The sequence below is a fragment of the Perissodus microlepis genome, chromosome 12, assembly GCF_051167445.1.
Source record: "Perissodus microlepis isolate ML-2025 ecotype Zambia chromosome 12, ASM5116744v1, whole genome shotgun sequence".
Lineage (NCBI taxonomy): Eukaryota > Metazoa > Chordata > Actinopteri > Cichliformes > Cichlidae > Perissodus > Perissodus microlepis.
Window position 1 is genome coordinate 6938685 of NC_140472.1, and position 15210 is coordinate 6953894.

At 40.2% G+C, this 15210-nt stretch overlaps 1 protein-coding gene across 1 annotated transcript in view; it reads right to left on the bottom strand.

Moving 5' to 3' along the window:
* zmat4a (zinc finger, matrin-type 4a) overlaps positions 1–15210 on the bottom strand; it is a 160171-nt gene that overhangs the window by 26915 nt on the left and 118046 nt on the right. The window contains exon 6 of the mRNA XM_084945307.1: positions 2514–2610. Coding sequence (XP_084801433.1) covers positions 2514–2610 — 97 coding nt within the window. The remainder of the gene's footprint in view (positions 1–2513; positions 2611–15210) is intronic.

Consider the following 15210-nt stretch of genomic DNA (forward strand, 5'->3'; position numbering starts at 1 on the left):
AAGTAGAACACACTGATTTCTCAGAAAGCAAAATCCAGTTTGGGCTGGTCTCACAGATCTTCTTTGTATAAGGCATAAACAACAAACCTAGTTGTTTGTGCATAAATGTAATCAAACCAGCATCAAATGGTAAAAATAAAGTTAATAGATGACTTCTGTGTAATGTAATTATGGCCTAATTAAGTTTTACAGCTCCACCCCTTTTAACAGATTACTCGCACATACAAGGACCTCATTATGTTACCACTGATCGATACAGTGGTTAGCTCTAACGCCTCACAGCAAGCAGGTCCTGGGTTCTACTCCTGACTGGGGCCTTTCTGTGTGGAGTTCGCTTATTTCCCTGTGCCTGAGTGGATTCTCTGAGGTACTCCAACTTCTTTCCACAGTGCAAAGACATGCATGCTAGGTTACCTGTTGGTTTTAAATAAGTCCTAGGTGTGAATGTGAGCGTGACTCTGTCTCTGAGTTAGCCCTGACAAGCTGTCAAGGATGGACTGTGCCTCGGCTCCAGCCTTCCCACTCCCCATCCCACCCCTATAAGCCTGAACTGGACAATCAATTAACAAAATGGATGAATATAAGTCCCATTAGCCATAGTGAAATGAATGGTTTCCACTTTCATTAGCTTTTGTATTACGGTGTTATTCATGTGAAACAGCTCCGATATTATCCTTAACCTCACTCTGTAGTTTTGGAGAGCAGAGAAGCCTTTGATTCACTCCATGTGAAACAGCATTAGGCAAATGACCTAAATAGACCTGAGGCAAAGTTGTGGACTATGAGGATAAAATCAGGCTGGTTGGATGGCAACGATGGGGTGGGGTGGTTAGACGAGTGGTCTGATGTGCCAGTCCTCTGCCCTGCTCAGAGTTTGAGGTGGGATGAAGGGTTTGTGTGCCACAGAAACCCAGTGGCTCTGACAAGGTGGAGTTTTCATCCATTACTAAAGCAAAGAGGCTGTTAAACGGCATGTCACGTCTCCTGATGCCAGCATCCCCGTGGAGGTGTTCTGGCAGAGCTGGCCAACAGGGGGAATTAATTCTAGGACATGCACCATGTAAGCCCCATTAATTCACAGCGGCTGCCAAAGGTCCATGTGGAATCCCACACAGTGTGCAGTCCTAAAACTGCTTTAAGTCACGTAATCTGAGCAAAGGAGAATCCCCCAGAATAATAAACAAATACACAGGTAGTTGTTAATTTGAGGTCGGAAGGGAAAACAAAGTTTACGCCTTACAAGTCACAAGTACATCGTTACCCCTGAATTCAGTGTCATGACACAAACACGTGTTATTGTTACAGAGCTTTAAGTCTGAGCTTTCAGTCAACATAAATCTAAGCTTCCTATTACTTAACACTATGTTACCCCTTTCCCTAAAGACGTGAGAGGGATGCTTCCCATTAGACTGTAGCAAATATTTCTCTGTTTATTTTTCTAATAATTCAGTTACTCTACAGTCTTTCCGGATGTTTCCAGGACAAAGTTCCCTTTAACTACATGTTTTTGCTGCTGTGTCTTTCTTTAATGTGTTTTAGAAATTTAAAACAGGTAAAGATGTAAAAGTGTGACATCTCCAGTATCCCCAGTGAAATGGAACTCTACAGGGAGCAGCCAAATAAAAAGAAAAAGATTTTCAAAATTAATACCCACATAACTAAACCAACCCTGCTTCCCGTAAATTAGCCAACTATAGAGATTAAAAGCTGTTTTATTTGGCAGACAGTAAACACGTTAATTTCATCCCTACAGTTAATATGGAGCCAGCCTGAAGGGGCTTTTTAGAAATGTATTTTTTTTCTGCATAGGAGGTTGCCGTTTGTTTAAGCTGGTAATGATGGTAGTTTGGAGCAGGAAACAGGCGATGTCATGAATCTCATGATGTCATATATCTTAGCAGGAATATATTTTGTGGTAATGTAAACAGGATATGTGTGGATATAGATTATAAAAAGCTGTGGTAAGGTTCAGCCATGAGGACTTATTGTCTAGAGCTATATTTCTCTTGTAACTGGCTGCAGGTTTTTGCAAATTTGGGAAAAAGAGAGATGTACGTTCCCACAACTAACTACAAAAACCAAGTTCAGCCCACAATTTTAAATTGACACTCTGCCCAGTCAGCCAGACTGATTAACTGGTAGACTGTAGCGCAGAAGTGTTTAAGATCCACACTTTAAGCCGAACATCAATAAGTTAGCAACAACCTAAAAGCAAAACAAGGCTAAATTAGAGAGTTAATTCCCATAATAGACTGTCCTTTAATTTGTTGACTGAAATTAATTCAGAGAAAAATCTCACTGCTTGCCTCCAGCAAAAGCTCAGCAATGGCCCTCACTGCAACATTCTTATTATCAGTGTAGCATGTCTGGTTCTTTGTTGAGAAGCCGAAAGAAAAATGCAAGTGAAAGCAAAGCAAAGAAAACAACATGTTGGCTTTTGCCAGAGCAGCATAAGTAGTTTGATGTGGAAATGAGCTGTTTGGCTGCGGTGAACATTAGTGGGATCCACTCACTTGTTTTGGTGCTTTGAGCCCTGCAGATGTGCATGGTACTGTGCCACTGAGTTGAGTGTGACGCTGCAGACTTCACAGGAGTAGCTTCGCTTCAGACCTGGAATCAAACAGAATAGCGCACATTACAGGAACGAATCTGGGAACTGAACAAATGCTTTACTCCAGTGACATTTTCAAAACATGATTCAGTAATACAATTTTTGCTCTGCTGCACGTGGCCAATACGAATCAATCCATCACAGTGAGAAAGCATGTCTGCCTTCACGCAGACGGGTCTCAGTCCTGCAGCAGATGAGCATTCTTGTGACTCTGCACGTTTGCCTTAACAAACTGGTGTTTGCTAAAGAAGACTCCCATAACTGCACTGAAGGAGAAGACTCTTTGTGCAGCAGTCATAGCGCTAAGATCTTTATAGTAAATCCATAGCACCTGAGTCCTTGAGATGTCTGATTCATTTGGAATCTACAACATTTAATGAGTTGCCTATTTTTTTTTCTAAATAGCGACAGCAATGCCCTTGGGGTGATAATGGCTGTATTGAATCAGCGCCCTGTTGCTGCAAATTATAAGCACCCTGTGTAATCGCCTTCATGTTGCACTAATCTTATTGTGGTGTGAAAAATGGTCGTCTTGATTTCCTCGCTCTCGCAATTGAGTTAGCTCCTCCATAAATATGCCTCAGAGCAAAAGGCCAAGAGAAAATAAATGCCACCCTGCACTCATTGAATCACATTTCCATATCCTCCTCCATCAAATTTCCTCACTGAATGATTGTTTGTTAAATCGCTGCAGTGAGGAAAGCGCTGCCGAAACTTTGAAAGTCTTCTTGTTTTTCTGCTTTCAGGGTTGCGGAAGGTGAAAATCTGCAGTGGGCTTGGTCTCGGGTGTTGATGTCAGCTGTTTCCCTTCTACCATTTTGATCGAGGGCAATATTCCCCACAGAGAGGGGCAAATCCCTCCTTTTCACTTCCCCGCTGATAAGCTGTACAATAACCACTCTGTCAGCTGGTCGCCACCATGACTGAGATTTCAATTTTGCACCATCGTCCCCAGACGCAGTCATGAGTCGACATTAAATTTCTGCAGCAGGCGGAGAAGCTCTGCCTTGCAGTGCCCCTTTGACAGCCTGCCTCTCAAACTATTTTTGAAAGGGTGAAAGATTATACTGTGACTTCGGTATCCATCATTGGCAGCCACCTGCGGCTCTTCCCACATGGCGCTATGGTGCATGAGCGATGAAGCATCAGAAGCTTTAGGCTTCTGCAATTCCTCCCCTTCATCAACTTTGCTTCCTACTTTCTGAGGCACTGGAGACTCGTTTGTTTTGGTTAACCTGTCCCTTTGCTGAGAAAAACGAGGGTGTGGGGAGCAGCCGATGAGTGGTTGCAGCAGAAGAAAAATGTGCTCTGCAGTCTCATTTGTTTGAGTTAACTTAGGAATTTGGTAACTGTTAAATAAAATAACAGGTTGTGGAGCTGATGCATGCAGAGAAAAAAAAACACAGACTGATGTCTTCGATCCTTATTCGATCTCACCGTATAAGAAGTATACCTCTAAAAAAAGAAGTTGCCAGGAGGTAAACTACTAAACCCAAAAAGGTTAAAAAAGATGTTTTAGTGGGTGTAATGAGATTCATATCAGCTGCCTATTTAGTTTTAACTTCAGGTCAAATATCCAAAAACATATTTAAGCTAAGAGGAGCTCAGCTCAGTTTTTAGTGTAAAAACAACTCATGCAGCATTTTAGCTGTAAAAACAGATGAAATGCATGCTGGTCTGTGAAAGCTATGAAGCTGAGAGATTTTTCTGGTATCGAGTAATTGTATGTCAAAAAATACCCACAGATACAAGCAAAGCCTTAGTAAAACTTTTTAAAAAGCAATTTATACAGAGCACACAACACTACAGATGTAACACGATGCTAGCATCAGTGTCTAAGGTTACTTCTCAAAGGAGAACACACAACATTTGCAGATATGCATGGGCCATTGACTGCAACTCCAAGAATTAAAAAAAAGGCCTTATATTAAAACTTGTTTAGCTTGTCCAGTTACTTTCAATCCTCTATGTATAAAAATGTGTATAATTCATAAACAGTTGATGCAATATTTTTGTCAATTCCATTGAAATAAAGCTGGGATTTTGTACTTTAATTACATTTTTATTTATTTTAAATCCTCTGTCATAGCGTACAGAGAGAAAACTACAAAAATAAAAGTGAGAAGACTATTTGTCCACAAACGTATAGACTAACTGTACGTGCTTGCACCACTCAAACAGATTCTGAACCTGGGCAAGATCAATTTGTTTTGCAGTGAATCTTTTGCTTTCTCTTAGCTTATTGAGACCTATTGCCTGAAGCTTTGGATGTTGGCAGTATGACTGATCAGCAGTGCAACATTCTTTGTCGATTGTTTATAAGCAAAGAAAAAGGTGGTACTGGTCCAGGATTCATGCTAAATTAACCAGCAAGCATCTGCCCCACTCAGATCTGGTAACTTTAGCTCATTCTCTCCCTCACTGTAGCATTGAGCCCAGGCTGAAAGAGCATACACTTAATCACTGTTTCTATGAAATCAGTTGGGTGCTAAGTTGCAACTGTGAGATTTAGTATAATGAATTGCTTTGCAAAACTGACAGAATAAAATCATTACTCAAAAATGTTTTCATCCCACCGAAGCACTGACTGAAAGTTTCTTAAATTGGACGGTTCAAAAATGTGGGGTAAGAAGAGGCGTAATATCTTGAGGAGAACTCGTCCAATCTAGAGTTTTAAATTAGGGTTCAGCATTACACTTTGTTGAAAAGGACCTAGATCAGCTTGGTGTAATTTCCCCGTCTCTGAGCCTGTTGTTAACAGTATAATGGATCTATTTTAGGGTGGGGAATACAAGAGTGGAGAATACAACATACAGCTGAAAGAAACAGCTTGAGAACAGTGACTGCAAGCCTCTGTTGAAAAAGAGCTAAAAAGTGAGAGAATGAGGAGACCACATGCTAAATTATATCTTCCAGAGAAGCATCCCTGATTAACAGCTGTGATAGTCTGACCCAACACAATTTGTCTGCTGGGTGTTGACAGGCTAGCTAGCCTGTGGTCTAAATCGAACCAACCTCCGATTATTAGATGACCTGTTCTAGCTTTGCATGATTCACAGTCCAAATTAATCCTCATTTAGCTCATGCTGGTTCTGGTACAGCCCCTCACTTCTTTATTTGTCTGAAACAAGCTGCTTTCGTTCCCTTAACGGCAAATGCCTTCTTATTGGCTGCCCCTCAAAACAAAAGATTTTAAGAGTAAATGGGTGGAGCTGCTACAGTCACAGCTGCATACCTAAGATGACCTTGGAGAGGTTAAGCCCTTCTTCTGCCATCATACACACCCAAGAGTAGAAAAATGGCAAAGAACTGAGTTCTATTGGCTCAGAGCAAACACTTCTGTATACACTGACCAGCAGTAATAGAACAAACAATAAAACCAATCATATTAGGTCCTCTTTAATTAAATAATTGTGTGCTGTACTGCTTTACTAAGCACTACCTCTTTAGAATGTAAATGTTATATTATCGCCTACATTTAATATTAACTGTGTTTTAAAGTCACTCTTAGATTTTTGTAGTGGCAGCACGGTGGCACGGTGGTTAGCACTGTTGCCGCACAGCAAGAAGGTCCTGAGTTCAATTCCAACATCAGGCCGGGGTCTTTCTGTGTGGAGTTTGCATGTTCTCCCCGTGTTTGCGTGGGTTTACTCCGGCTTCCTCCCACTGTCCAAAGACATGCAGCTTGTGGGGATAGGTTAATTGGATAATCCAAATTGTCACTAGGTGTGAATGTGTGAATGGTTGTCTGTCCCTGTGTGTTGGCCCTGCGACAGACTGGCGACCTGTCCAGGGTGTACCCTGCCTCTCGCCCTATGATAGCTGGGATAGGCTCCAGCGCCCCCCGCGACCCTGAAAGGGATAAGCGGAAGCGAATGGATGGATGGAGTCTCCAACTGTGCTTAGAAAGAACAATACATCACTGCCCAGAGTACACAGTGGAGTACTTTAGGATTAATCACGTTCTCTTAGTACAGAATTACTCACGCTAAGCTCCATAAACTTTTCTCGTACCTGCTCATCAGTGTGCCATAGAAATATTAAAATGAGGACCTCAGAGTGATTTCTTAGCTTTGACACACAGTCTGACTGTGTGACAGTTAGGTAATAACATGCTTTGGGAGAGTGGCCACTTCACTAGCTGCCATTTTATTCTGAAAAAAGGATGTAGTTGACTGAAAAGCTAGGAGAGGGATTGAAATGAGGTGGGGTGGGGGGGGTGTTCAAATGTTTCCATGCAGACTTAAGAGCAGCTTATTTTCACAGCCAATAAGGTTTGGAAGAGATGACATCACTCGGTGTTAAAGACGTAGCATCTGAAAGCTGGTGTGCAACAAAAAAAAGATAAAAACAGGTAAATTCGAATATTTCTGCAGTCTACTTTCCACTTCTCTTTCAACTGCTCTTAACACAAACGCAGTCTGCTTCTCTCCACGTGAACAGCTTTCTCCCCCACACTTCAGAGAAGCAGCCACAATATGAAAAGCACTTAGTGAATATGGGCTGCTCCGCCTGAAATCATCTTTAGGGCCGGTTCAAACAAGATACTCAGCAGAGGCAGAGCAGACGCGAGGACTGTTCTTCAGAGACATGGTAAGTGATAGGAGTGCAAACACCAGCTGTGGCACAGCATGGACTTAAAGTGAGTTCTGCTGTCTTCCTGCTACTATTATTCATCTTCTCACGCTGTCAGCTACACTCAAAAAAGGAAAAAAACATTGTGATTCATGCTACATAAAAGGGTGAGCAAACAGTTTATTTATATAAAAATGACATTTAAAGTTTCCCATTTTTATTTAAAGAGTTCTCATTTTTTTCATGTAAAAAGAAATGTTGTTGAAGCATTTCATTTCAAAAGCACTGAGATCCTTTGTAGTGTCACTCACAGCTGAGTCGTGGTGCATCGTTTATACTGTAAATGAGAGCCTTGAGTCCTTTGTGGTGACAGGAGAGACTTTAGGAAGGACAACCATCGGTCAAACACTCTACTAAAGGGCTTTATGGTAAAGTGGGTAGATGGAAGCTACTTTTTACTAAAAGGTACATGACAGCCTTTTAGAAAAAGGTAAATGTTCTGATGGACTCTTAAACCTTGAGAAGCAAAGGCAGCTGGTCAGGTAAAACAAAGATTAGAGTATATGGTCAGCTATGTGTGTGGTGAATATCAGGCAGTGATAATAACTCCAAATAATATATCCTTGGAAATGATGTTGAAACAAACACTTTATCTTGTGTCCTTATCAAATAGCACGACTGACTTACATACAGAGATTCTCCTGGACTAAAAGGGACATAGGATGGGCGACCAAACATGTAAGCATATTCAGCCCAGGAAATTGGCTCTGGATAAAAAGACAGAAGTTTATTAGTGTAAACGCTGATTAAGTGTTGAGTACATTCATGATATTTTTTCGTCAACTTCCTTCAACGTATTAGATTCTTTTGGACATGTGAGCTTGTATTTTTCTCATTTCTAACTTTAGTTTTTAAAATATTCAACTGTGTGGATCCAGGTACAAGGAGTACCTTTGCCACAGAATAACAGTATGTGTAACAGTATGTCAGTATTTACTTCAGTCCAACTGAAAGCTATTGGCAGTTATTTTCAATTGGTGAATTTAAATCTATGGGAATGATAGAGCGTTCTGATTGGCACATTAACTTACGGCCAAATTTTCATGGGTGGATTTGTCTTCAGCAGACAGGCGGTTCAAATCTGGGTAGTTGGAGTCAGTTGATGACATTAGGAATCATATTTTGCGACTGGATCATTAGAACTGAAACTATGTGCCTGCCTGTGGATTCTAGTGGATTCTCCCACATTTCAAGTCGTCTAACCTCATTTAATGTCTCTGTTTTTAGTCTGTATAGTTTATCTCCCCACTAACATAAAGTCTAAAATAAGACGCACAAAACAGTTAAAGATTTAAAACTATTTTACCTCCTAATTTGATGCCAGTTCCCCTCTTTCTCTGTATGTCACTCACTCGCTGATAAGGACACACACACACACACACACACACACTACATTCCAACTTCTGTGTAAACTTCCGCTTTCAACAGTTCTGCACTCCGACTTTCAGGTCAATGATTTGGTGTATTTTACCTTATTAAACATTTTTTTCAACAAAGATTCAGCAATTATAAAAATTGAACTCAAACAATTCGGCTAGCGGCGCTCACACTGCATTTTCTTTAGGAAATTGCATTCTGAAGTTTACTTAAGTATCATTTTACTTATTTAAAAAACTATGAGACTGGAGAATAATAGATCTGATGTTTTGTAAGAGTACTGCCATAACGTTGTACAGCACGACTCTTTGAGGACTGCTAAACCTCCATTGCCAAAAACGGAACTGATTATGATGGGACTCTGACCACTCATTGTTCACTTCCACAAACATAAAAATAAAGTTGAAGTTTTGCTTGTTGATGCACAGGAAGAAATCCAACAGGCATTGGGGAAAAGTGGGACAAAGGGACAAACTAGATTAAATATAGCAGCCGCCCAGAAAACAGATCTGGGTTACACAAGAAGAGGGAGATCACCAAATTTAAACCACGAAGATTTTTTAAAAACATTTGTATTACATTTTTTTAGTCTGAAAACATTTTGATTGAACAAATAATGAGAACAATTACTGCATATCCAGTACTGATAGGACAAATTCATCATTCATCTCATATGAAAACTGAAAACCTACTGAGATGGAAGTCACAGATCACAGTGGTGCAGTAGTTCATCTTTTTTTTTTTTTAGCTCCTGTGCATCGTCCTTCATCGATTGCATTATTACATTTATAATATTTTTTCTCTCTGACATGGCACAAGATGATTACAAACTGTATCTTATGTCTGCTGGTGTTGGAAATCACATTAGCTAAAGTACATCGCCCAAATGGGCATGATAAATAAAGGAAAATGACAGCACGCAGGCAGTGTTTACAACTCGAGACGATGATGGCAAATGGTTCTAAATTAGATCAAACTTGTATAACGCCACTTCAACGCAAAGGTGATGCTTATCTCATATAACAGAGCTTTACCACTTACCGTGACTTCTACCTTTGCTGATGCTCACATCTCTGTGACAGCAGGTGTCTTATGAGTACTATAAAAAGCATTTGGCAGGCACTTAGATAGTTACATGAACTGCTGGCTGGTGGTCAGATGAACCAAGCTGTTTGCTGTGTCTCTCTTCACATTGTCTGGTTGTCAGTCACTAAACCTGGGATGCAGCTCATGTTTCGTTTAGCCACTCTATGAACACTGAATGTGGGACAACAAAGGATTCTATAGCATGTGTGTTATTTCAGTCTCTCTCATGAAGTCCATTATGTGCCAGTACAAGAAAGTAAAAGAAAGCTTAAAAGCAGTCATTTGTTGATTTGATGTGTTCTGATGTAAGAAAGATTTTATTTTTTTAGTTTATCTAATCTATATTTAAACTGAAACATTAAGATAGACTGACGGCCTGCCCTCGGTATACCCTGCCTCTCACCTTATGACAGCTGGGAAAGTGATTTCCCGAAACTGTGGCTTGGATAACCAGTCGTGAACATGGATGGATAGATTTCCATACAGTTACAGGCACAGTCTGTAAACACTGACAAGAGTAAACACACGATTCCTGAGCAGCGGTGCTGGAATGGGGAGAATTCAGCACAAATAAGAAAGTTCACCACAAATACAAGTTTAGATATTTCTGAGATAAAATCCAACACATCTTTACTTTAATAAAAAAAGAAGAAGAAAACAAACCTGGAAAAAAGAGATAATCTGTTTTAAACTTGCTGCAGCGATAACTGGGCAAAAGTGCTTACACAATCTGTTCCCATTAGTGTCTTAATGGACTATCAACCACAAATTCATTTTCCATCCCATTTACATTTATGCAAACATTACAGTCCTCACAGTTATATCACCATCTCAATACTACTCCCTGTTAGCTTTGAACAGAATGAGCACCAGACAAAAGACCACAGGATCAAGTAGACTATTAGAGCGCAAAGATGGCGTTTTACCAAAACAACTTAAATCAACTAAGCCAAAGAGGACAGGTGAGCAGGAGCCTCGGTTTTACACTATGTTCGTGCGGTTAACCTGCACTCTTTTGTATCTACATCTCTTATAAAACAAAGGCTTTTATCATGAGGTTAGACACATCTGGAGGGTCTCTACACTTGTGCTAAAAGTGCTAATGGCTTGCCCATCTCTTTATCCATCTTCAACCTTATGTCTTTGCCATCAGCTTTTCAACACTGCACAGCTCTGTACACACAACAACAACAACAAACAAGACCACTGGATGATGCTCCCTCCCATTTTATTAGAGCTTTTGAATATTTCATCACAGGACAATCTTCAGAGTCAGACTGCACATTTTCTTAGCAGGTTGAGAAGTGCACAAGGTCAGGTAGAGGGGAGGAAAAAAGGGGGGAAAGATGAAAGGATAAAATGCAGAGAGGAAGCAGAAAGAAGCAGCAGCATCCCGACCGCCTGCAAGGCCTGCTGCGGTCCCATTCTCCTCTCTGTGGGCTCACACTGCTGGTTTTGCCTGATAGGACAATTTGCCACTTCATTACTAATTGATAATCGCCAGAGAGTAATGCTCATTAGTCCAAGTGCTGAATAGTACAGCTAGTGTGCTGACATTTTCTGTCGCTCCATAATGACTCTGTTGAAGCCGGCAAATTCATCTCCTCTTAATGCACTGTAAAAACAGGCGCCGTGCAGAACAGATGAAGGTAAAGATATAAAGGGATTAAACTGTTTTTCATTTTTACATGCAAATCTCTAATGAATTATTCATTGAGATCAACACTTGTTATAAGAGGATTGTAGAAGCAGTGCATTCTTTGATTCATTTGCAAAACACTGAACCCGTTAACAAACTACGTCTTCATTTAGAAATCTTTCCTTTTCAGTCGCTTTAGAAACCTTAGTCATACTTTTCAAACACCCTGTGATGCAAAACTTTGGACTGAAACATTGTTTCAAAAATGGCCAGTAACCAATGCTGATGCTTTATTTCACACCCCGTGTAAAGGAAACAAAGGAATCTTGCAACAAAAAATATCTCTCCTTCCAACTCTTCACTGCACTTTTTTCCCAGCATAAGATTATTGGTCAATTCAATTTGATTTAGTTTAATTCAATTTTATTTACATGAATGAAAAATCACAAGTTGTTTCAAAGTGCTTAATGAAGTGTATAAAGTAAAGAGCCTATGATAATAGACAGAAAACCCCAACAACAAAACAGGAAGTGACCTTCAGCAGAAAAATGCTCAGAGATGGGCAACTATCAGCCACAACTGGTTGGGGGTGAGAGTAGGGAGATAATACTTCAGCCATCTGACTAGGATGCATCCTGTATACATCCTAGAAGAGTTGGTTTTGACATTTCCTAATGGAAGGAGACACAGGGGCAGAGCCAGGACATGTTTCTTGGGTATGTTGGGACAATCAGAAACACCTTATAAGCAAGTATTTGGCAACAGTGGGAAGGAAAAACTCTCTTCTAATAGGAAGATACCTCCAACAGACCAGGGTAAAGGAGGGGCAGCAATCTGCCACAAGACATGCATATATCAGTTAATAGGCCCAATATAGGCCAATAATGATATTTGATAACTCTAAAAAGTACCTTCTATCATATTTTATCCATTAGCTTCTTCTGCCATTATCTGTCAAACTTCAAACAAGTTTTGAAGATGCAGATGCAGCATTTAACCTGGCACTGATGCGCAAACACAGCCTACATGAACGATTCATTGGAATCATGAAAGAGTACAAATGAGTTAAAGTCAGATTACAACAAAAAAATCACACTGAGCTCATTGGTCACACTTTCCGAGCCATGTGTTTGAGAAATTCAGGAGCAGAAATGAAAATCTTGCAAGCTGTTAAGCAGAGTAGCAGAAATATTCTGCTTTGGAGCTGAGTGGCAGCCAATAGTTCAAGTAACATAACAATAGATAGAGGGAAGAGTGGATCTGGCTAAGAATAATCAAATTCTGGACGTAGACTTCAGGCAATTCGTTGAGAACTGGAACTGAGAAGAAGTTCTACAGGAGGACAATGATCCTCCTTAAAAACTGGCATGAATGTTCGAATTGACTGCCATAATCTCCTGACTTGAACCTCACCAATTTATACAAAGGTGTGAAAACATCTCTTTGTATACCAAAAATACTTATTTAGAAAAGAGCTAAAAATGCTCATTTCCAGCCCTTTATTTATTCTGTGTCTCCCCTGTAGAGTTAATAAAGTTCACCTTCGTCTTATACTGACTCTTTATGCAGCATCTTAGTATATTCATAGTCTGAAACCAGTCAGTTTAGCTTATGTATCCTTAATGCACAGGTTCTTATATACATACTGATATATCCACTCAAGCACTTTATACAGCATGTCTCATTCACCCATTCATACAAGCACTTTCTAAATTTCACACTCCAGTGAACACAATGGGGTAGTATCTTGCCAAAGGATATCGTAGCATGCAGACTGGAGCAGCAAGGGATCAAACCACCAGCCTTCTGATAAGTAGATGACCTGCTCTACCCCCTTAGTGGTCACCATTCAATGTCACCTGGTAAAAGATTCTCAAAATAAACTGTAAACCTACTAATTTTAATATGGCCCAATCTCCCCCAAGCCAAAATGTAACCCACAGAGTACAGAACCACCATCCCCACCAACACACATTACAGCACAATATCTATGTTAATACTCTTATTATCTGCTTATTGTCCAAAACAATGGTGAATTTATTCTTTGAATCATAAGTGTATTTATGTCCCTGTTTATAGGTTTAAATGCGGTACTGGTAACTGAAGTTGCAAACATCGGCAGTCAAACACACCATGTATAATGTTCCTGAAACAAACATCGTGGACTCAAAAGCTTGGGCAGCATAACAAAGCTGAACAAAGCAGAACCAACCAGTTTGCCCTCAACTAGCAAAAGTAGCCAATCAGGCTCTGAGTTAGAAGGTCCATGACCAATCAGCTGTGAAGACTTGTTTCTCCCATTTGGTGCAGTCACACTCTGCTGCCCTTTACAACACCTCTGGGCTCCGTGTGCTCTTCTGGCAGCCAGCACTCTGCCAGCTGGAATAATATTGTGTAATTGTTATTGACATATTGTAACTGGGAAATGATAAGCAAGAAAGTTCTCCCCTCCTCCTCTGTAAAATTAACAGCTTGTGACATGCTGGTGGGCTCCATGAAGAGTCAAGCTGACAGCTGAAGTCAAGAGGGTTACTTTTCAGCTCCACAGAGCAGGGCTTATAAATAGTCACAGCTATTAACAAATGTAATACTGCTCTCTGTTGCTCATCAATATTAAGCTATGCAAGTCACATTTATTACCTGCAGCGTTAAACGAGACATTACTTATCCCTACCTAGTTGGATCCCATTTTTGCTTTCATAACTACCAAAAGTCTTTGTGGCACAGATTTAAGAAGGTGCTGAAAAAATTCCTCAGAAACTATGGTATGTATTGACATGACAGTCAATATGGCACAATCTCCTGTTTCACCGTATCACAAAGGTGTTCTATCGGATTGAGATCAGTCACCAGATCTCAGTGAAGTCATTTATTTTGCAGTGAAATACACATCCTAGAAACCAGTTTGAGCTTTATGACATGCTGGATTCAGTCATAGGAAGATGAGTTCACTGTGGTGATAAAAGATGGATGTGGGCAGCACCAATGCTTACATAGGCCGTGGTATTTAGATGGTGCTTAGCTGGTATTGAGGGGCACAAACCATGATAAGAAAATATGCCCCACAACACTACACACCCACCACCAGCAGCCTGAACCTTTGATACAAAGCTGGATGGGTCATTGTTTTCATGCTTTTTACATTTAATTTTGACCCTACCATCCAAATTTCACAGCAAAACTAAAGTTTTCATCAAAGGCTAAGTTTTCTCAATTTTCTATTCCCTTCACAGATAGGACTGAAAGCTGGAATTGTTGTTCTGCTGCTGTAGCAGTTCTAGTTCAAGCTTTGTTAGGTTGTGCGTTCGAAGATGCTCTTCTGCTTACTTTGGTTGTGATTATTTGACTTAGTCTTGTCTTTCTGATCTGTGGCATCAAAAAGCCATTTTCAGCCAGAGAACTGCTAATTACTGGATATTTTCTGTCCCCTTAGTCTTGACATGGTTATGCAGGGAAACCACAGCAGTTTTTGAAATTGTAAGGCAGGCTGATCTGGCACCGCAGCCAAAGCCAGTCTCTGTCATTGCTATTCAGAGGCTCAGTTTGAACTAAATGGCTAAATGTGCTGACTTGCTATCGGCTGATACATAGTTATATTGTTTGATAATGCAATAATGCAAATTGTGAAATTACCTTTCACAGTAATGCAACTCTGCTATTGGCTTACAGTTATTTCATTGTGATTTTTTTATTGTGAGTGGTGGTATGTGTCACCTCAAAAGAAATTAGAACTGTATATACTGTACAATAAGATTTTTAATGAAAATATTTTACCCTTAAAAAGGCTGGAAAACTTTTATTGAACTTCGTTTATAAACTGTATCTGATAATGCACCTTCACAAATGCATGAACATAGTTTAA